At 40.1% G+C, this 22,426-nt stretch overlaps 1 protein-coding gene and 1 long non-coding RNA gene across 2 annotated transcripts; one reads left to right on the top strand and one right to left on the bottom strand.

Annotated features, from left to right (window-relative positions):
• Positions 1-802: 802 nt before the first annotated feature.
• Positions 803-22,190, top strand: LBR (lamin B receptor). The gene is made up of 14 exons (XM_076334654.1): positions 803-879; positions 5,223-5,403; positions 6,441-6,629; positions 8,337-8,420; positions 9,064-9,241; positions 9,903-10,099; positions 10,874-10,928; positions 13,480-13,674; positions 15,006-15,109; positions 15,528-15,653; positions 15,749-15,917; positions 17,187-17,267; positions 17,369-17,491; positions 19,610-22,190. Exons 2-14 carry the CDS (start codon positions 5,239-5,241, stop codon positions 19,768-19,770), a joined length of 1,827 nt encoding a protein of 608 aa, XP_076190769.1. The 5' UTR covers positions 803-879; positions 5,223-5,238; the 3' UTR covers positions 19,771-22,190.
• On the bottom strand, positions 1,506-3,951 carry LOC143158567 (uncharacterized). Its single transcript, XR_012995028.1, has 2 exons — positions 3,763-3,951; positions 1,506-2,409 (listed from the first exon to the last, which is right to left on the bottom strand). It is a non-coding gene; the product is annotated as an uncharacterized LOC143158567 (long non-coding RNA).
• Positions 22,191-22,426: the final 236 nt, after the last annotated feature.

Here is a 22,426-nt window from a genome sequence, read left to right as displayed (position 1 = left end):
ATAAATATTGTACAAACACATCCGTATTTCATCCTTAAAGGAGTTAATCGATTTTAAGATCCAAACACTTGAAACAACTTATTTTACATTAAAACTCACTGCGCATTACGACTCGTGAACTTTTTCACAACCTGTTTTTCTTTTGCCTGCTGAAGTATTGCTTAGCCTTCCTGATTTCAAAATCTGCCAGGAACTTGAGTGGCCTTTCTGGAAAAGCTGCCTCTGAAGGACAGCGGTAACCCCACACCGCTGCTTTTTTGCCCTTTTTTATTTTTCTTTTGGAGAGAGAGGTGGTGTTTTTACCACATTTCAGCCCCGTTAGGTGCACCGCTGCCGGGAGCACGGGCAGTTGTTCACTCAGTGTAGGAGCACTCGTGGTGTCGCCGCCTCAAGCGTTCCGCGTACAACCCCCCCGTTTTTGTTTACCGCCCGGCGGCGGGGCCTGTGTGGCGCAGGGGGCCTGAGGCGGCCCCTGCCGCCGCGATGGCGACCGCGGCCTTTCATCCCCGCTCTCCCTCCCCGAGCTCCTCCTTCCCTCCGTACTCGCACCCGTTATCAGCCCCCCCCGTCGCCGTGAGGGGGCCGAGCCGCCCCGCTCGTCCCCGCACCGGGGCGGGCAGGCGGCGGGCCTCGGGCGGGAGGACCGCGCCATCGCGCGGCAGCCAATAGCGTGCGGCCACCCACGATTCAAACGGCGCATTGTGGCCAATAGGCGCGGTTGGCGGGCGGGAAGGGGCGGGGCGAGGGGGCGGACCGTTGTGCGGCCGTAACCGTCGCTCAGGGCGGTTGTTCCCCTCGACGGAGAGCGCCGCGCTCGGGTCCGGCTCCCGCTGCTCCGCGGAAGCGCCTCCTGCCCGGCCCGGTGGGGGCGGGCGCCAGGTAAGGGAATGGCGGCACCGGGGCAGGCGCGGGCCGGGACACACCCCCCTCCGCGGCCTTCCCGGGGGGAAGCGCTCCGGCCAATCGCCGCCGCCGTCTCTCTCCGCCCCCATGCGCGGGCGTCGGGCCGCGGCCCCGCTCAGGCCTCTCTCCCGGTGGGCGGACGAGCGGCGCCCTTTTCCGCTGCCCGGACCGTTTGCTTGGGCCCTGGGGGTAGGGGGGCTGGGCTCCCCCGCTTTGTTCGGGACGCCGCCGTCCCCCTCCGCAGCGGCAGCGCGACGCCGGGCCCGGCGCGGAGAAAGGCCGCGGCCATCCGGTGTGGCGGGGGCGCGCCGTGGGAGAGGCGCGGAGGGGCGGCCTGGCCCGGCGCGGCCCCTCCCTTCCCCCACGGCGGCGGCCCCGCGCCAGGCCCGGGCCGGGAGTGCGGGCGGGGCGGGGCCGAGGGGCCGGGCCTCCCCCCTCTCCCGGCACGTGGGTCCCTTCCTGTCAACACCGCGCCGCCGCGGCCTTCACCCCGCCGCCTTTCGCGGCCCTGCGTGGGGAGTTCAAGTTCCTGGCGCTTTCCCTCCGCTTTCAGTGTTTCTGGTGAAAAGCCTTTTTAAAGGGAAAAACCTCGTTTCCCTGCCTGAGGATTGATAGGTTTTTATTTTACCTTGAGGCTTATTTGCGCTTGTTTTTAGCGGCGAGGCCAGTTTGGCTGTTTAGTCGAGCCAAGCTTGAACAGCAGTAGATGCCTCCACCATTATGGAGGCAGAGAGCTAGAAATGTGGAATGAGTAACGGTGATCCTGGAAAAGGTCCTACACAGCCCGGTCTCTTTGGTGAATTCAGTAGTAACTTCCCGTGTAGGAAGCTGTGTCGTTAGCCTTGAGTGTCAATGTCTTCTTTATTTTCCTCCATTTCTTCTTTTCTTGCATTCAACTGGCTCCCTCCTCTGACATACGCAACGTTATCTACCAGTGGTGAGATGTCAGAATTAGTAAGTAGAATCACTGGATATGCATGAACTTTGCTCTTCCAAGAGGGAAAACTTTGTTTAGTGTTTTTTTTTATTTATTCCTTCTTAAAACTGCACCCAGCTTCTGGTGATGTGGTATGATCTTCTAGTGACTACAAGGTAGCAGTCTTTTTCTTCTTATTTTCTTGGCAGGAGTGAAATATCTTTCCACATACCTAGTGGGAGGGTCATTAAGAAAGACCAGAAATGGATGTATGGGGCAATACGTTTCTCTGCCATGTTTCTCTTTAATTGTTTCATTCTTGGTTGAATCAGCAGTAATTTTTCTTCTTGACCAACTTTTAAGCTCCAGGGAGTTTTGCGTTAATTGTCTTGGCTTGGTGTAGGATACAAAATCCTTTTGAGCCCTTCCCTTAGAGTCTGGTTCCTAAAGGAAAATCGTAATGGTGCAGAAAATACACATTTCGTCTTGGGAGTAAGTGAATATACTTGCAGTCAGGTATCTGTACAGTACAGGGTTCACTGTATGAAATAATTTTCTTCTGAGGTCGCTTGGATATATATTTTGAAGCCCTGTGAATTAAAAAGTTTGTATAGGACTACTGTGAACAATAGGCCGATGCCAACTGATACCCTGAAAATTATCAGGGGTGTGTGTAGAGCTTGAAAGAGCAGTAAATTCAAAATGTAATTTCTAAACTGTATTTTTTTTTTTAAAGACTTCCTATATTTATTTTTCTTGATGCCAGGAATGGTTTTTGTTATCTGAACAGATGAAGGCTGCCTTTAAAAGGCGTAGCTTTTTGAAGTGGGATATATGGAATGAGGATTGCAAAGCTCCCTCACAGGAGGCACAGGGGTGCAGAACAAGGTGGTATTTTTTGATAGGGTAAGAAGTAATATTTACTTTTTTTTTTAGTGTTTAATGTTTCATCCCATTATTAAGCTTTAATATTTAATATCTGCCTTTAAAAAGAATTAAATCATCAGGTTACCTTTTCTTTGGGCTGTCTTCATGTTTGTGTACAAAAATGCTGGGTTTTGAAGTTTGGCAGAGAATTGCATTTTGTTATCCCTATGAAATTATATCTAAATTTTGAAGTGGATGTTATAAATCGTAAAAATCAGTTTACATGTCCTTGGTAACAACCTTGTGAAAAATTGTTTCCCTTTTTCAAAAAGGACTTAAACTCCAAAGATTCTGTTTTTCACAACTTTGTCCTAGGGTCTGGCATCTTTGTCCTGGTCAGGCTCTGAGTTTACAGATGATGCCTGAGGTGTTCCAGGTCAAGAGAAGAAACAGTTGGCTGGAGTGTAGGAAGTACAACAGCAAAGAGGAAATGAAGTCATAGATCAGGTTATGACATCTGATGAAAGCTGTGACTGGACTTGGTGGAGGACCGGTGTTTAGACTATTTATGGAAGAGGAGGAAGAAGCTGAAACTGTGAGAGACTGGGGAAGGGGCAGTAGTAGACGTGGATGTCCTAAAGAACTGTCTTTTGGGTGAGAAAACTGGACAAGGAGACAGAGATGGGGATTGAGATCAGATCTTGAGCTCAGCGCTGGCGAAGAGGAACTGGAGCTAGTTTGGTGAACAAGGGCAGAAAAGACAGAAAACCCCCAAGGAATTAAAGGGGGGTAAGGAGAGAATGGAGAAGAAGAATCTGAAATGAAAATACAGAAATTGTATTTCACAGAGTCACAAGAAACAAGGGTAAGAATTTGAGGGGGTTAAACTGACTGGGATAAAACAGAGTCGGAGGAGTGGGAATTCAGAAAGAATAAGAAAGTAACGAAAGACTGGGACAAGAAACACTAGGTAGAAGACAGATGAGCTGGAAGAGCGTGTGCCTACAAGCGTAGACTAGAACTCTGATAATTTCTCTAACTGGCAAGTATCAGTGAAACCAAATGATAAAACTTACCCTTTTCACTCCTTCAAATACTATACAGCAAAGGAGATGGCCCGATGTTTCTGTTCTGAAGCAATTAGGAATATTAGCAGTAAAATCCACGTGAGGGAGTTCTGCCGAGTTTTTGGTTTCTTTGACTTGGAGAGCTACAACAATCTAACGACAACAGCAGCAGCTTCAGGAAATGCCAGAATGAAAGCTGATTGAAAAGCCTGACTTAGCCCCATCCCCCAATGTGTCATGAAGGTCTGTGATTGCATATTAACAGTATTTTTTGCTGAAGAATCTAACTTTTTGCTGCAGGTTAGTTAATGTATAATGAATGAGTATCTAGTTAAATGTTTGTTTTTACCTTATTTTGTGTGGCTTCACATCTTATTTGTAGCATACAAGTTAAAATGCTTTGAAACAAACATTTGCTGGTTTGTTTGTTCCCCCCCCTCCCATTCTAAGTTCCTGTGTTCATCATACAAATGGTGATACTACATGAGTTAGTATGTATTCTACCTTAGACTTTTAAGATATCCTCACTTTATATGTTGAGGCCTGAATCACAGAAGTTCAGGTTAAAAGTATCTTCTGCTATGGATACTTATTTTCAGATGGCAATGATGTAATACAAGGCACTTTTCAAAGAGTGATACAGGACTTTACATTTGAAAACATTACTTCCTTTAAGTTGCAGTTGTGGGTTTTTTTCCCCAGCACCCTGCTATGGTGGACCAAGGGTGGTAGTCACTTAAACCCCGTTTTGCTAATATCAAGTAAAAACCTTATGGTGGAGGATAGAATTTTCGTTTTTTGGGATATTATGTGATTGCTCTGATGCTGTACTTTTGTTTTCCTACAGGCCCCTGCAAAAGGCATTATATGCCTTTTGCTAAATAGGTGCAAAAGAGAAAATATTCAACCCAGACAGGAGCCTAAATTCTGGTGTTTGCTAACTTCTGAGTGTTGGGCATAACAAATTGAAGAAAGTATGTAATGTGGCTGTGTGTGCGGAATAGATTTGGGACATTTTATTTTAACATTTAGGAATCATCACTTCTGTAATTTTTGTAGAACCACAGGAAAAGAAGGTTAGAGGACTCGGATACCACCTAATTTACTTTTTTTCCTCTAGATAAGATCAACTACACTTATGTAATTTTGGTCAAATACATGCTTTGCCTGGTCTTGGTGGTCTGATGATAGAGATTGTATGTCATAGCTGAATACTGTCTAGATGTACAATTAATACAGCTGAACATTTTTTCATAACATCTAACTTCAATCTTTGCTCTATTTTAAACCTATTTCTTCTGGCAAATACATTGTCTTTTTTTCTCAACAGGCAGCTTTTTGCCTATTTAAGGTGAAGAGTTGTTGACTTTAAAGTTTCCCTGTTCCAGCCTCAATGATGCGGAAAGAGGGTAGGGAAGAAATAAGCCTCATGTTTCATTGCCATGTGTATTGATTTATTTCTTTTCTAGGGATTCCTTTTGGAAAATGCCAAACCGGAGGTTTGCTGATGGCGAGGTGGTGATGGGCCGTTGGCCAGGAAGCGTTCTGTACTATGAAGTACAAGTGGCTAGTTATGATGATGTTTCTCATCTTTACACTGTTAAGTACAAAGATGGGACTGAACTTGCGTTGAAAGAAAGTGATATAAGGGTGAGTACACGTTTATATAATTATCAGTGTTTCTAATGGAAGATTATATTGATTTTGTGATGTAGATAAAAATAGAACTTATAATTGGATAGTTGCCTTGCAAGTTTTCATTCAAGGAATTGGTGCCTTCAAGGAATTGGTGCTAAATAATAGCTCTTTCCGACGTGACATCTCAAGTAGAAGTTCAGAATGCTGACCCTCTTTTTAAAGAAGCGTGATTGTTTTCTTTATGTTGAAAAAACAGTGATACCTTTGGAGAAAAACAAGTCTGATTGTTCAGAAACTCTATAGCATGATTATTCATGAAAAAGTGTTTTCGGGTAGTTTATAAAGCTAGTAATCAGAGGGTTGATACTAATTTGACTTTTTTCCACTTCTAAATAAGAAAATTCGAAAACAAATGCAAGCAGGTAGTTAAGGATCACTGTAAATGTAAATAGCGCATACCCTTTAAGCACATACTTAAAAGATCTGTGAATAGCTTGTACTGTTTTAGGTCCCCAAAGGTTTCATAAAGTATTTTGCTCTATTTGTGACAATTAGGGGTCATGAAAAAGGATCATGTCATATGTATATGAGCACATCCTTTCCTCTTTACGTATCTTCATCTGATTTAGCTGACTTGGGGTTTTTTAATGTTGATTTGAACTGTGTTGCCTTAAGCAGGTCATTGCATCTTGATATGCCAAATGTATTAATAAAGCTAAGTAATTGAAATGATAGCCATCTCTTAAGGCTTAAGAGGGTAGTATGCTTAAGAGCTTGGTGCTCACACTGATAGCTTACATCCATATCCTGATTTCTGTAGCTTTGACAGAAATTGTCAGCAGTTGGACTTGGGACAGGATTATTTGGGTATGGCCAGCAAAATAGTATGCTGTCGTTTCTTAACAGCCTTTGTACAGCATCAGTAAAGGAAATAAGAGACAATTCTGTAGAACTATATGCCAGAGTCCTCATCACAAAAACCCCACAAGTTTCTAAAATTGTTCTTTGGAATATCTAAGACAAGATTTTGCTTTCTTCCCCTCTTTTAGTCACAATCATCATTCAAGCACAGGAAGAGCCAGTCCTCTTCAAGTTCTCCATCCAGAAGAAGTACTAGCAGATCTCGATCTAGATCTCCTGGTCGGCCAGCAAAAGGCAGACGTCGTTCTTCTTCCCAAAGCAGAGAACATAAAGATGACAAAAAGAAAACCATTCAGGAAACCAACTTAGCTCTACTGGTATTAGGTTTTTTGTTTGTTTGTTCTTTGTGTGTGGGTTTGTTGGATTTTTTAAAACAAATTTTTGCTATTTGTGAAAGATTTGGTTTATGCATACTGGGTTTATTATTATAAAAGCTAGCTGTAGTTCATGTTCCCTGAACAACATAATTGGCTGCAAAAGTGTATTTCCAAACTGCCTTTTTTTCTTTGAAAATAGGCTTTCTAGCTTGCCGAGTTGTGAGGAAATTCTTGAAACGTAAACGTATGTTGTTAAGTTCCGTTTGAATTTGGCAGTACAGTGAAAAGTTCTTGGAATTCAAACAAACACAAATTCTTTAATATTTTAATATTGAAGTCAGTTAGCCATATGCTCCCACTTGTGAAATGGGGCAAAGGACGTTAGCCTACTTTGAAGATGTATTGATGAACACATAGCAGGTAGGTATTCGAATTTGAAATGAAATGAGTTCTGTTTTCATATACAGTTCATTACAATAGTAATGGAAAACATGTGAAGCTTCTGTGGGAGAATTGCTGCAGAATTCAAGTGTGGAATATATATTTATGGCCTTGCTGATTGATAATATTGCAGAACTATTTTCATTATAAAAACTATCCTGTAAGGATTTATAAGTTTATCAAATATCTGGGGTTTTTAGCTGAAATTTATCATGTTTGTTCTTGGCCTTTTTGTGAAGGTTATATTGAGTACTAAAAATGGTTCTGGTGTTCTGTAAGTGAAGCACAGTAGAGGTGATGTTTCTCTATTAAGAGACAAACAGCATTTTTTCTGCCTCTTGTGCTCTTGAGATAGCTTCAAGTGATACTTGTCTGAGACACAGTCCCTTGAATTGGAAATGCCTTCTGCTGATCTATTGAAAATAGATAGGTTTTAGTTAGATTTCAACTAAACTAAACCAGACCAATCTAAACTAAATAGATAGTTTAGTAAATTGCTACTACTAAAAGCATTCTTTGGCACTGAAATTACTGTGGTTTTTGTTTTGCAGTGAACTACTTTGAGCTGTGTGACCCAGTGCATAGCCTGTGGACCATATGCTTGTTTTAAGTAGTTTGTAGCCAGCAGCTACACTTTACTTTGGACAAAAAGGTTAAAATATCTTTGGTGTTTTTCTCCTGGCTTCTAATTGAGGAGTAGGATTGATCTATTGGTGGTTGTATGACGAGTGACCTGGTCCTTTCCAACAAAGCTTAAGTTGAAATAAAACAGACGAGTCGTGTCTTCCCAGAGTTGTGTAAGCTAGACTCACTAAAAGGATTTTTGCAAGATGATTTATTTGTTAGAAAGGCATTTAGTGGAAAACGAAACTTTCAGTCGTGCAGAGCAGTGGCATATATAGGACACTGAAATTTCCTCTGCTTTCCTAATAGAATTACTAAATAGACATGTATTTTGTACTTGGCAGTTCCTAATGATGAATTAAAAATAACTTGGAAGCTGTATTCTCTCTTAATTTCACTGTTAATTAAAAAAAAAATTAGTAACCTTTTCCTTTTCTTAAATGAGTTTTCTTTCCTAGTTTGTGAGCTGAAACTGGCTGTGCTTTGGATATTGAACCCACTTGTTTTCCTGTGGAGAAAACCGGAGCAGTTGCAGTTGAAAAAAACCTGGATTGTTAATGTTCTTAATTATTCATTATATATTTACAGATAATGCAGCTGTTATTTTCAGAAAGCTAAAACTAGGTTTTTTCTTTTAACCAGAAACTGAGTGAGAATAACACCAGAAGGTACAATGGTGAACCTGACAGTACAGAAAGGAATGACACATCCTGCATAATCTTGGAGGTATGAACATAGTCTTTACTCTTAGTTTTATGTCGCATTCTAACTTAACTTTCTCGGAAATCCCTAGAAAAGGGCAATACAATAATCAAGGAGAAATAGAATGCAACATAAAACTTAGAGGTCAAATAAGTTTACTGTTCAGCTAACTAAGTTCAGGGGAGAGGGAGATGAAGTTGTCAGAAGGGAAGAGTACTAGAGCTACGTAACATTCGTTTTTCTTGTTTGTTTTTTCCATCAAACCCTCGCTGGTTACTTGTGTTCATTCCCATGCTTTTACACTGTAAATGTTTGGCCATAGAAAGTGATTTGATTTAATTTTATTTATTTATTTATTTTTAAGCCAAATCCATTCTTTAGTCCTGATTGTTAGCTAATGCACAGTGTTATGGCAGAAAGGAGGGGAGGAGGGCAGGAATGGATGACCTGTGCTGGAACTGTTGCTGATATGTAATCGTGGCCTAGGTGATCACAGTGAAATTGGTTTTAGCAGTCTCTTCATAGAAACGCATAAACTTAAGTACTGTATAGAAGTAGAACACATTGTATATTGGTGTTTTATAGTGAATAATGTCCTCCTAAATAAAAAATATTGGAGTAAAATAATTGGGAATTTTTTTAGTAAATTCTTTTTATTCATTAACAGCAAAAGTTGAAACCAGACCTGGAAATAGAGCGTGTGCTTGAACAGTACAGCTTGCATCCAAGAAAAGAAGAAAAGAAAAAAGAAGAGAGACATTCGGAGAAAAAGTTTTTTGAGACAATAAAAACGATAGAGAAAGCATCATCAAAAACAAAGGAGCTAGAGTTTGGTGGAAGAATTGGTATGCGTGCAAGTTGTCATAGTAGTTGAAGATTTATGGGGTTTTATGTTTTTTTATTTTCATACTTTATATATTTTATTTTAACATATTTAAATTACGGTTTTTTACTTTTAACTTATTGACCATGCTGTCATGTCAAGAACTGTTTTTTCCAATTTTTGGACCCTGATTGCAGAATCCAGAGTCATCTGATAGGGCTTCACGTAGTCTGTACTCATATTGGTGGCAGTCAAAGAACCATTATTATGCTTGGTTCTCCTGTGAAATATAGTGAAGACCTTGAGCCTTCCATTGCACAGTGGGATTTAAATATTTCCAAATTAAATTTAAGAAGTAACTAGCAAAGTTTTAACATTTTCAAAACCTAGGTGCTTCAAACTCGATGTTAAAGTATCCTTTATACAGTTTTTTGAACAGTTTTAAAGGAATACACTGGGTGTGATCCTTCGGTTTGGTTATATGACCCCATATAGGAGTGAGAAGAAAGTCCCTGTATCCCGTTATGGGACTGGGGGATTGCTGCTGTCTTGCTTCAGGAATAGATAATGACACCCTCTTCTTTGTTATTAAACTTAATATCGAGCTGCTTTAGTGGGACTGAAACGATTTTTTTTTTATTTTCTATGTTTATCTTCTAATATGGCATGACTTCTGTTTACAGGGACCTTCATGCTGATATTTTTCCTGCCTGCTACTGTATTATACTTGCTGTTGATGTGCAAACAAGATGACCCCAGTCTTATGAACTTCCCTCCTCCTCTCCCAGCACTTGAAAGTCTTTGGGAGGTTAGGGTGTTTGGTGTTTTTCTTCTGTGGTTTTTCCTTCAAGTTCTGTTTTACTTGCTGCCAATTGGAAAGGTAAGCCCTTCAGTAGCGATTGGGTCTTTATGGATAATTAATTTGTGCGTTAGGCTGGAAGGTGGGGTATGTTCTTATTGCAGTGAATTTGAAAGCAGTGAATTAGCGTTCCATATTAAGCTGGAATATGGCTACTGCAGATTTCTGTAAGCTTAAAATAGCACAGTCTTTTAAGAATTTTAATGGCTGTGCATTTCACAGTCTTACAGTAGAAAAGGCAGAAGGCATTATATAGGAGTTCAAATCAAAGCACGGTTAAAATTTGCTTGGTAGAATTCTAGAAGCGTTTTAGGTATCTGACTTTCAAATCGACAAACTGATATTCAGTTTCTTATTGATATCCAGTGTTTTGGAATGTAATCTTCACTTATGGGAAGCTATAAACCATTCTAGCCATGTGTATATCAGGCAAATGTTTCCCTCTTTTTGTGACTTGAGGGATACTGGCAGATTCTGAAAGAACACTATAATAAATAGATCATTGAATCATGTTGTTCTGTTGCTATACATGTTTACAGTGATTGGAGCTGTTCTGTTTCTTGAGGCTGGTTAGGAAGAGATTTTTTTTTTTTTTAAATGTTTTTATTTGAAACTTACCCTTTTTTTGATATCCAAAGTACGCTTTTGAGAATAGTGCATGATCTTCAGATTTGAATGTGTCCAACTGGTTACCTTGACTGAACGTCTTTGTGGCAGAGATAGGCTTGATTTCCCTCCCCTGCCAGTGCCCTCGGAAAGTACTTTGTTGAAACACTAGTATTTTATTCTTCCTAGGTTGTAGAAGGCCTGCCTCTTTCAAATGGAAGGAAACTGCAGTACCGGATAAATGGTAAGCATGTTGCAGTTTCTTATTCTGAAATTTGATACCGCTGTCTGATTTGCAGTGCTCAGTACCATAAGATACAAATGATGAAAGAGACACTCTATGGTCAAACTAGGTATCTTGTAAATCTTTCATAAAGTAGGATGAGCCTTTTCTTGGAAGAAGGTGGTTGGTAATGATCAGGAACTAACTGCCCCAAGAGCAAGACGTTACGCTATACAGGTCACCTGGTCTGCATCCAGTTGTGACTGGTGACTCTTGTCATATTCCTTGCATAATTGCTAAACGGGCAGTCGCCTGTCGGAAGTGTTAGTAATGCTCATGTGACAAGGACTGTTGCTCCCGAGGAGATGTTCAGGAGTGATCTGAAGAGATCTTATCCCATGTGTCTAGATCATCTTGGATGTCTCTGATTTACAGACTGATAAGAAGTGTGTTGTAATTGATTTAAGACGTTCTTATTCTTGCTTGGCAAAAAACAGTTCTGAGTCCTTATTCAGATCTGATTTCACTTCCTATGAATAAGGCAGGCTTCTCATGTAGGTTTAGAGTATGGTTTAACATATTTCAGCAGTCCTGCTTTTTCAGGCTTAAATAGAAAAGTGTACTTTGCCTTGCAGGTATTCCAGACTACCTATTTGATTAATTAGTCAGTTCAAGGACACTGACTGGTAGTAGTGGAATCCAAATGTTGTATTAAAAAGTTAAGTGGGGTTTTGTCATAGTCTGGTAAGATGCACTATTTTAAAGTCGGAATAGGGCTGTAAATCGTAGAAGCAGAGTGAATTACATCCTGCAGAAGTGAGTCATATTGAGGCTGCCTCATAACTTTTTTGGTTTTGGACTTCTGTCTTTAGTAGGGGCATAGTCCTGCAATTTTATTCTGATAAAGGGAGGAAGGAAATAAGCTACATGATTTGGATGGTTTAAAAAGGAAAAAATTAAAAAAAAAAACAAACCAGAAGCCATCTTCTTGCTGCTTCAAAGGCTAATTCTCAAAGCAACTTTGAAAGCCTTCTTGAGGAAAGGAAGAAGACCAGTGACAGGACAAGAGGCAATGGACACAAACTGAAATACAGGAGGTTCCGTCTGAACATCAGGAAACACTTTTTTTACTGTGAGGGTGACTGAGCTCTGGCACAGTTTGCCAAGAGAAGTTGTGGAGTCTCCCACCTTGGAGATATTCAGAAGCCGTCTGGACATGGTCCTGGGCAACCAGCTCTAGGTGGCCCTGCTTGAGCCAGGGGGGTTGGACTAGATGAGCTCTGGAAGTCCCTTCTAACCTCAACCATTGTGACCCTGTGAAAGGGTTCATAGAAGGTATTTAGGTGAGAGCTGTGTAGAACTGCCTGCTTATATTTGGACATCATTCCATTCTACATGATTTTATACTCTAAGTACAGGAGTTTTGCGTTCAAGTTTTGACTTGGTAGTTATTTTAATACTTTAATTACTGCTATCTGTATCGAGGTATATATGAAGATAACTCATAGAATCATAGAATCATTGAGGTTGGAAAAGACCTCTAAGATCATCGAGTCCAACCGTCGACCCAACACCACCACCCACTAAGCCATGTCCCTAAGTGCCTCATCTACTCGTCTTTTAAATACTTCCAGGGATGGGGACTCCACCACTTCCCTGGGCAGCCTGTTCCAATGTTTAACCACTCTCTCAGTAAAGAAATTTTTCCTCACATCCAATCTAAACCTCCCCTGCCGCAACTTGAGGCCATTTCCTCTCGTCCTATCGCTTGTTACTTGGGAGAAGAGACCGACCCCCACCTCGCTGCAACCTCCTTTCAGGGAGTTGTAGAGAGCGATGAGGTCTCCCCTCAGCCTCCTTTTCTCCAGGCTAAACAACCCCCGTTCCCTCAGCCGCTCCTCATAAGACTTGTTCTCCAGACCCCTCACCAGCCTCGTTGCCCTTCTCTGGACACGCTCCAGCACCTCAACGTCCTTCTTGTAGTGAGGGGCCCAAAACTGAACACAGTATTCGAGGTGTGGCCTCACCAGTGCCGAGTACAGGGGCACGATCACTTCCCTACTCCTGCTGGCCGCACTATTTCTGATGCAGGCCAGGATGCCATTGGCCTTCTTGGCCGCCTGGGCACACTGCCAGCTCATGTTCAGCCGGCTGTCGACCAGCACCCCCAGGTCCTTTTCCTCGAAGAAGAAAATATGGTTCTCTGAGCTGTCCCACAGATAAGATTTTGTGACCTGCTATCATTATCCAGTAGTAGTGTCGGTGTGCATTTTTCCACTAAAATCTGAAATTGGATCCTATGTTGTTGTAAAACATGTAGGAGCACTCAGAATGTTCCTGCCTCTTGTCCTTTTGATGAGGAGTACAGGAAATTTCAGGGCACAGATGGAATGTCTTAGGTATATTGCTGTGCCCCAGAAGTTTGAACCTCAAGAGCACGGGACATGTAAGACATTATTGGAATATAGACAAATCTTGGAAGAAGTAAAAATGCAGAAAGGCTGGACTGGGTAGGTTCTACTACAATGATTTTTTTATTTTGGCTAATGTGTTTTTCTTCTACATTCTTTAGGATTTTATGCTTTTATTTTGACTGCTGCAGCTATCGGAGCTTTATTATACTTTCAGTTTGAACTTCATTATTTGTATGATCACTTCATGCAGTTTGCAGTGTCAGCTGTAGCTTTTTCTATGGTGTTGAGCATTTATCTGTATATTCGGTCCCTGAAAGCACCTGAGGAAGAACTAGCACCAGGTGGAAATTCTGGTGAGTTATAAGTATTTTGGATAATTTCTTTCCAATTATTTGCTACAGTTTCATTTTTATGAATTAAAGGCTAGATTTAGGGCTGGTTTTTATAATACTGTGACTTTTACTTTCTACCAATGTAAAATTCATGTTGCAAGTTAAATGGCAATTTTTTTGTTCACACTCAGATACTGTAAAATGCTTAAAATTTTAGTTGGATTATCTTGCATAGTTTATGTAAAAATGTCTTGGCTGGTCTAGTCCGCTAGCGATGAGAAGACAGTTCCTTCCTTTCCGTTTTCAGCATTTGTCTGAGAGGCTTGTCTAGTTTGCTTCATAGTGCCCCTGCTGGTGGGCCTTTTCCTGAAACAGCTGGGAATGGAAAGAAAAACTGAAAAATCTAGACATTTTGGCAGTGGGAAGTCAGGTACAGAACTTGAAATTGCACTGTATTTCTAAACTTTTATTTTGCTGCGCACTTTTAAATCTAGTTAGCTGAATTGAGTTTTCAAAAGAAATTTTGATTCAGTCATGAGACTGCCTACCTGGAAAGTATCAATTATATGCCTGTGTTTTTGTAGGACAAAGGATAGACTGAGAAGTTGATTAGCATTGAATATTAAACAAACTGCTTTTAAAAATGATGATAGGGTGACTAAGAAAGGGAGTTTATGGACAGAACATTTAGTGTATTAAAATGAAGTATTCAAATATCCTCAGTTCCTTTGTCAGTGCAGCATATATGTGTCTGAAGGGAAAAAATAAATGATGATAAATTGTTTTTTCTTTGAAAAGTGCAGTTCTAGTCTCTGTAAGGGGCATAGTAGCATTCTGTAACTGTTCTGCAAAGTGCTTGTTATTTGCTAACTCAGTGCAGGTTATCTTGAAGTCAAGGTATTGTATTTTCCTTGTTGTCCATCTCTCTTGATGGGCAGGTAATTGACATAGCTAAAGGAATTCTTGCTCCCAGAGAAAAGCAATGAAGTAGGAGGAACAGTAGAATTAATTAATACCGTAAGATCGTGTTCATGGAAACTGTGATGTGAGCTTCAGGGTAAGGCTGAAAATAAAGAAGGAACAAGTGTCAAGGAGAACTAAGCCTACAATAACTTCTAAAGTGTTTAGTCCTCCTAATAAATAAAATATTTGCGCCTCTTAAAATATAAACCATGTGGGTTTTGCTTTGTATTTTGCATATACTCTCACATTTTTATTGCCAATCTAAAGGCTTTTTTTTTTTTTTATAATGAGAGAACTTTAGTAGAAAGTAGGAACTGCTTTATGGGGAGGAGTGTAGTGGCAGATAAAAAGGAAGAGTATTGCTAACAAAGACCGTGTCTTATCTGCAGGGTATTTTGTTTATGATTTTTTTACTGGACATGAATTAAACCCTCGTATTGGCAGTTTTGACCTCAAATACTTCTGTGAGTTGCGTCCAGGATTAATTGGCTGGGTGAGTCAGTAATCTTAGTTATTCTATTTGCTTAAATATTACACAAATGGATTTTTTTTTATATATATATTAAAAAATGGTATTAAGGTTATGTATTTATAAACAGGATAAAAGTACTTACAAACGGTTTCATGTTGCCACATTTTTAATGACCATTTCTATTCACTTTAGGAAAATGTCTACATTCTAACTTCTTTGCTTTGTGGGAAATGAAAACCCTTCTTAAAGTATTCATATGTTGAGGTTATACAGCTTCAGAAATGTAGTTAGTTGCAATCTGTGGCTTCTGAAATAGGTTATTATTCTTTTAAACTTAAACGTTGGTCAAAAACATCTGTATTAAAATGTCCTACAGTGTAATAGAAAAGATCACTTTCTTTTACAAGGAAAATTTGTAATAATATATTTTCTAAACCAGGTTGTTATAAACTTGGCAATGCTCTTGGCCGAGATGAAGATACACAATCAAAGTATGCCGTCTCTGTCAATGATACTTGTGAACAGCTTTCAGCTTCTGTATGTGGTGGATGCTCTTTGGAATGAGGTAGACGACATCATATTAAACTGTTACCATTTCTAATTACAATGTTAAATGAACGAAGCTTTGTAAATTCTAAATGCCTTCCTCCTTGTTTCTAGGAAGCTATTTTGACTACAATGGATATTACCCATGATGGATTTGGATTCATGCTAGCATTCGGAGATTTGGTGTGGGTTCCGTTTGTCTACAGTCTGCAGGCCTTCTATTTAGTTGGTCATCCTACTGCAATTTCTTGGCCTGTTGCTGCTGCAATTACTATTCTGAACTGTAAGTTATAGTAAATGTTATTGTTGCTGGTAGTAACAATGTAGTACTGATTTTGTTTCTTTGAGGTGTGAGGTGAAGCTCTTGCTAAGATGCAGGGATTGTGTTTTCTGTATTACCATAGCTGATGGAAGCATGTGTCTGGCTACTGTCCAATACAAAGAATATAATAAATGCTCATTTTATTAAATGAAGGATAAATGAGACTCTGGACACCTAATTGTTCTGTTGAGAGGGATCTTTAGATGGATGCTGTCTGGAGTTGCGGAAGTGACTTAAAACATATTGAATGAAGTGTAGCAGATGCCTTTTAAAGTCAGTCTGAGTGACTGTGAGTGACTCATAAAAAAGAAGTCAATAGCTTGTTGGCTATGCTTTACTGAACCTAGGGAAAAAGAGGTTTTGTTGTTTAACAATTTGCGTCTCCTTCCCTGATGCTCACAGTTACAAACTCATGTCAATGGAAAACATCTCATTTTTTCTAGCAGAGTGCTTTGCGGAAGGATCTTGCATCTTTAGGGGACCTTAAATTTGCACCAATATGGCCTTGTCGTTTGTCCCTTTGATCTAAATAGTGAACCTAAAAGAAAAAGTTTTTTGTAGACATGACAAAGAATTTAAATACTTGGAAAGAATATGAAGGCGTACAACTTAGTATGTGCAATCCTGAGAAATACAACATCTTTTTTTCATTTTCAGTTAAGATTTTTTTTTTTTTTTTTTAAACACCTTTATTTCAAGTATGTTGTAATCATGTATTTTCAATACAGCCTCGGAAAAAGAAAATTTAAGCTGCCTTGTGAAAATGATGGGGGAAGTGAATTTCAAAACGAGATAATACTTCATTGTCTGGTTCTTTTAATATTGTGAACTTGTAAATAGTTGGTCAGTTTATGGAGTAGGCACTGTAGCAAAATACTGGGCTGCTAATAGAGCTGTAATCTTATAAACTGCAGCACATCACCTTACATGAATTTCAAACTCAATGTTACATTAATAAACTATAAGTCAGATATAAATGTAAAAGCAGATGTGAAAATAAAGCTTTTCCAAAATCTTAGAAGTTAGTCAGTAATGTGTAAGAGCATATGGAATGCAGGTTTCCAATAGCATTTCTGTCTTGTTAGAGCTCTGAGAACCCGAGAATATCAATTACATCTCTGAGGAAAAGACTTCAATGTAGTAAGAGTGGCAGAGAGCATGAGTGCTTTTGTTGAAGGAAAGAAAACTAGAAAATACTGAAAATGCAAAATAAATAATATTTATTTTCAGGTATTGGGTATTACGTATTCCGTAGTGCAAATTCTCAGAAAAATAATTTCCGAAGGAATCCGGCAGATCCCAGATTGGCCTGTAAGTGCATTTTTTATTTGTTCAATTGCTATACAATGTCTCTTTGTACTGTTTAAATACACATTTCAGTTGTTGTATTGACTATAGTACTCTATTCACAGATCTGAAATTTATACCCACTGCAACTGGAAAAGGGCTTCTTGTCACGGGTTGGTGGGGTTTTGTTCGTCACCCTAATTATCTTGGTGACATCATCATGGCTCTAGCGTGGTCCCTACCCTGTGGTGAGTTCCTGAAACTAAAGTGAATTTTATCAAAAATGCTTGTATGTTTTGGCATCTGACTGGGTTTGAAATGCAAAGTGGTAATTATTTGAGGTACTAAAACCTGTAATTAATCGAAGGGCAAATTTCTGTGTTGTAAGCTTAATGCAGCACCTATTTTCTCTTACATCTTATCCTTTGTATCTAACTGTAGATTTGACTCTTCTTTCAGACACTTTTATCATTCAGTAACGATGGGGCTTGCTTACTAATAAGTTGTTCCTTACATTTTTTAGGCTAGTGGCTGTGCTATAGTGTTTTCAAAGGGAGTTCCCAAAAAGTGGGAGTTTCTTGGAGACAAGGGCTACCACGTACAGGGATGGACTTTAAGCAAAATACATTATTTAAAAAAAAAAAAAAAGTCATCAAAGGCATGGAATTCTGTTTCAAAGTTTTTGTTAATGAATTCTTCCTAGTTTTCATGAAGTTTACACTTGGAGGAAATTAGGAAGCCTTTTATCTAATGGGGTTTTGTAGTCCTGATTCTTTGCAAGAGCTTAGAAAGAGCAGTGAGTTTCAGAAAATACATCTGATCATGGTAGTCCTGCCCCCTCTCATTCAAGTCTGAAAAATGGCTCTGGGCTCCTCTCTTGCCTGAAACAGTTTCTCTTCTATAAAATCACAGAAATGAGCGTGACAGATGTACTGCTGAGGCAGAGCTACCCCGCACCCCATGGCACAGTCTGGCGTTTGCAGACTGTGGGACACAGGGAGTTTTGGTAGAGTGGGACTTTGTCACCAAGTGCTTAATGCCCTGACCAGGAGCATCAGCTGAGAGAGGATGCTGGAGTTCGGGTGTTCCTCCAGGGGTTAATTTTATTTTGGATTTTAATTGAAAGTAGACAATGCTAGATTAGCGTATACACTTGTAGGCAGTATCCTGGAAGAGGCTTCCCCCATGAAACTGAGGGACTCGAATCCTCTGTCAGCATCGTAATGACAGAAGTGGAAGTGTTGCTGTAACTGTGGAGGGGGTGAGGATGGGTGGGAGGGGATCATAGAATAGTTTGGGTTGGAAGGGACCTTTAAAGGTCATCTAGTCCAACCATCCTGTAATGACCAGGGACTTCTTCAGCTAGATCAGGTTGCTCAGAGCCCCGTCCAACCTGACCTTGAATGTTTCCAGGGATGAGGCATCCACCACCTCTCTGGGCAACCTGTGCCAGTGCTTCACCACCCTCAGCGTAAAAAAATTTCTTCCTTGTATTTAGTCTGAATCTACCCTCTTTTAAGTTTAAAACCATTACCCCTTGTCCTATCGCTACGGGCCCTATTAAAAAAGTCTTTCTTCATCTTTCTTACAAGCCCCCTTTAAGTATTAAAAGGCCGCAATAAGGTCTCCCTGGAGCCTTCTCTTCTCCAGGCTGAACAACCCCAACTCTCTCAGCCTTTCTTCATGGGGGAGGTGTTCCATCCCCCTGATCATTTTTGTGGCCCTCCTCTGGACCTGCTCCAACAGGTCCGTGTCCTTCTTATGCTGAGGGCTCCAGAGCTGGACGCAGTACTCCAGGTGGGGTCTCGCCAGAGCGGAGCAGAGGGGCAGAATCACCTCCCTCGACCTGCTGGTCATGCTTCTTTGGATGCAGCCCAGGATACAGTTGGCCTTCTGGGCTGTGAGCGCACATTGTCGGTTCATGTCCAGCTTTTCATCCACAAGTCAAGTAGTGTGCTCTGAGCAAAGCTAGAGTTACCATCTACAGCCAAAATAGAGAAAACCTTGTGGGGCTTCTGTGGGGCAGCTCAGTGCTCCAGAGGTTTAACTATTTCTCTGGTTTTTATAGCTAAAGAACTTAAAGTATGTGCCAGCTTTGCATGCATTGAGAGTGAAGTTGGTAGATTTTGAGACTCTGAATTTTAAGGATTATTTTTGGGGGTTTTTGTAGGTCTTTTCCTGTCTGCATGTGAACATGTCACAATTTTTGCACTATCCTGTTGAGTATTTGATGCTTTACAATAGGAGTATAAGATGCTTCAGTCCATAACAAGTATATGTCACCAGCTTAGTACATGTTGTTAATAGCTAATGTTTCTGGATCTTTTTTGCTTTATCTAAAGTGACTTTCTCACTTTATTCTACAGGTTTTAATCACATCTTACCATATTTCTACGTGATATATTTCATCTGCTTGCTTGTTCATCGAGAAGCTCGTGATGAACATCATTGTAAGCAAAAATATGGCGTGGCATGGGAAAGGTATTGTCAGCGTGTACCATACCGCATATTTCCTTACATCTACTAGAGCACTCCAGATGCCTGATTTGCAGATTACTTCTAAAGTTAGTTTCTTTGCAAATAAAAATATACCTCTTACCTTTGCACTTGGTCTATTTGTTATTTAGGCTTTTTTTAAAAAAAAAAAAAAAAAAAGAGAGAGAGACCAAACAGTGGAGTGCATCAACACATATGTACAAGTAATCTTAAATATGTGAGTTATGTGAACTGACTGTCTGTGACTTCAATTTTTAAAAAATTGTGAATTTTAAAAAGTCTTGGAACCCTAATTTTTCAAGTTAAATTTTATCTCGAATCCTGAGTTTACATTTTTTATTGCATTTAATTAAGCACTGTGATGTAAAGTATGTTAATTTCTTAATACAGTAAATACAGAAATTCCATTTAGTTCATTTTTTGGTGTTACTTGTACCATCTAACTTCAGATGTCTGACTTAGTGGCCTGAATTGGAGGAGCAGCAGGGTCTTTTTGGTCAGTGGAGCTGGAGGCAGAGGATTTGACCCACACGAGGGGCCCGTGCCGCTGGCAGTTCTGTCCTGCAGCCCCAGGCCCACAGCTGGCACAGCTCAGCCGGGTGGTTGTCCCCCTCCTGGCTTTTCATTAATGGGATTTTTTTGGTCAGGGAGGCTCAGGTGGCCCCTCCTGCCCTGCGCCTGCAGGAGGGAGGAAGGGATGGGATCGGGGGGAGAAGTGGAGGGGCACGACTGTCCCATCCCCCGGATGGGATGGGAGGGGACAGTCCCCTCAGTGCAGTTTCAGCACGGACCAAGGGGGACTCTGAGCTGCCGCCTGGCAGCACCCCTGACCCTGGAGAGAAGCCACGCTTCTGGCTCAGACTCCTGAAGGTAGATGATACAAACACTTGTTTCAGCCGCGGGCAGAGCTGTGGAAGGCATTAGTGAACCCTAATCCTGCATCTAGCATTGAACACCCGGTAGCAAAAGGTGCAGTGTACAAGTATTTGTCAGAAAATGATAAAATGACCACAGCTGCCTTAGGTCTGATCTTTGTAAATTATGGCTTGATGTACCATAGCGTTTACCAAGTGTGTATAATAAAGCCTCACGTTTTTGCTGTACAGTGTTTGCATTTGAAAATGTGATAGCTTTTTTAGAAACAGGAGAAATCAGTAACTAAATCAGTTTCCAGTAATTTTTTTAAAATGTTAATCGAATAAAGGTTTTTGTAAATTAATGTATTAATTCTTGAAACAATTGAAGTGTTCATTTAAATATTTGTATTGACAGATATGCTATGAAAATATAGGAAATGGTCCTCAGTCCAAAGTTGTGGTTTTTTTTTTTTTTTAATTTGGCATTGCTACCTCATATGTAGGTTTTGCTTTTTGTACTGTTGCAGAGAGAGAAAATAGCTATTTTCTAGCTATTTTCATAGCTATTTTTTTGCTACTGCTATTTAAAACAACATTTTTTACGTGAACCTGTGGTTAAACTCAACCACTTTTCTAATATATTTTTGTATATATTTGACTTTTTAACTAATGTATGTGTTCTAGTCACTAGTTGTGTTCTTTGTCTAACTGGCTGTAAATCAGATGCCCTTGCAATATTTACTTCATAAGTAGAATAATTTTATATTTTACTGAAATAATCTAGTGTTAATTAACTAGCTTTTATTCTGTCATCACAACTGAGAGCTTTTCACATACTTCATACATGAGGTTTATAGCACAAATTGTCCAAAAAAGCTTATTAGAATCTTAAATATAGCGCAGGTACCTCTACACTTGCTTGCAGGAAGGTTCCTAATAAGTCAGATTGTTGCTGTTATTCATCAGTTGTTTTCAATTCTTTTAAAATGTTGATGTGATTGAAATCTAGCATGTGGTGGTTTTTTGTTTTTTAATAAAAGAACCCTCTATTTTGTACACAGGCATTTTTTAAAGATAATTGTACATTTGAAGTGTATATAATGTAGCTTGATTGTGACAGTCTTCTCTGAAGATCTGTATGTTGGGGTTGTAAGGAAAATGTTTTAAGATAAGTACTTTGATTCCTGGAAGAAAATAGCAGTGCCTGTAACAACATTGACGAGCATTCGCTCCCGTGAAGTAGCAGATTAACCTGGGATGCTTTTTTCAATGGTTGCTCAATGGATTAATGGGAAATAGAGCAATCGTTTAACTGCACCGGTTTGCAGCTGGTATTTTAAAATGTACTGAAGGGGGGGACACTTTAACTCCTCAGCCTGTAAACTAGGAGATGCTACTGCCATCCCAGTTTTATCTGTTGCCACGCAAGGTTGTTAAAATTTAATTCGGAGCCCTTGTCTTTCAGAAAGAGATCTTGACCAGTGATAACTTCAGTTTATTTACATGCTGAGTTTTATGTGAATTTGATTTTGAAGTCATTGTTTCTAATATAAACAAGCCTATAAACTAAAATAAAGCTTTTGCTTAAAATTTAGTGCATTTTTTTTTTCCAATTCATGATGGTGTCTGAAAAAAAAACCAAAACATTGATTTATCTTATTAAGTAAAGATGCAAGGTTGCTGAAGTTCCTTTTTGTATCTGTGGTTGTGGGTTGAGCGTTAAAAGCTCACGTGTGGTGCTTCTTTTAGCCTGTCTGGAAATTTTAAGGAAAGGAGGTTTAAATGGAGATCTCCATTTAAAAGGAGATCTCTGTTTCTCCCTTTTCTTCT

This window comes from Aptenodytes patagonicus, chromosome 3, assembly GCF_965638725.1.
Source record: "Aptenodytes patagonicus chromosome 3, bAptPat1.pri.cur, whole genome shotgun sequence".
NCBI classification, from domain to species: Eukaryota; Metazoa; Chordata; class Aves; order Sphenisciformes; family Spheniscidae; genus Aptenodytes; species Aptenodytes patagonicus.
Note: the sequence above shows the minus strand (reverse complement) of the source record. Positions and strands in the feature narration are given on the sequence as shown.

Excerpts from the sequence above, each read along its gene's own strand:
- LBR (XM_076334654.1), top strand. The coding sequence starts at position 5,239 with ATGCCAAACCGGAGGTTTGCTGATGGCGAGGTGGTGATGGGCCGTTGG. Across the intron at positions 5,404-6,440 it reads TGAAAGAAAGTGATATAAGG|TCACAATCATCATTCAAGCA; the intron begins GTGAGTACACGT and ends CCCCTCTTTTAG. Across the intron at positions 10,929-13,479 it reads ACTGCAGTACCGGATAAATG|GATTTTATGCTTTTATTTTG; the intron begins GTAAGCATGTTG and ends TACATTCTTTAG.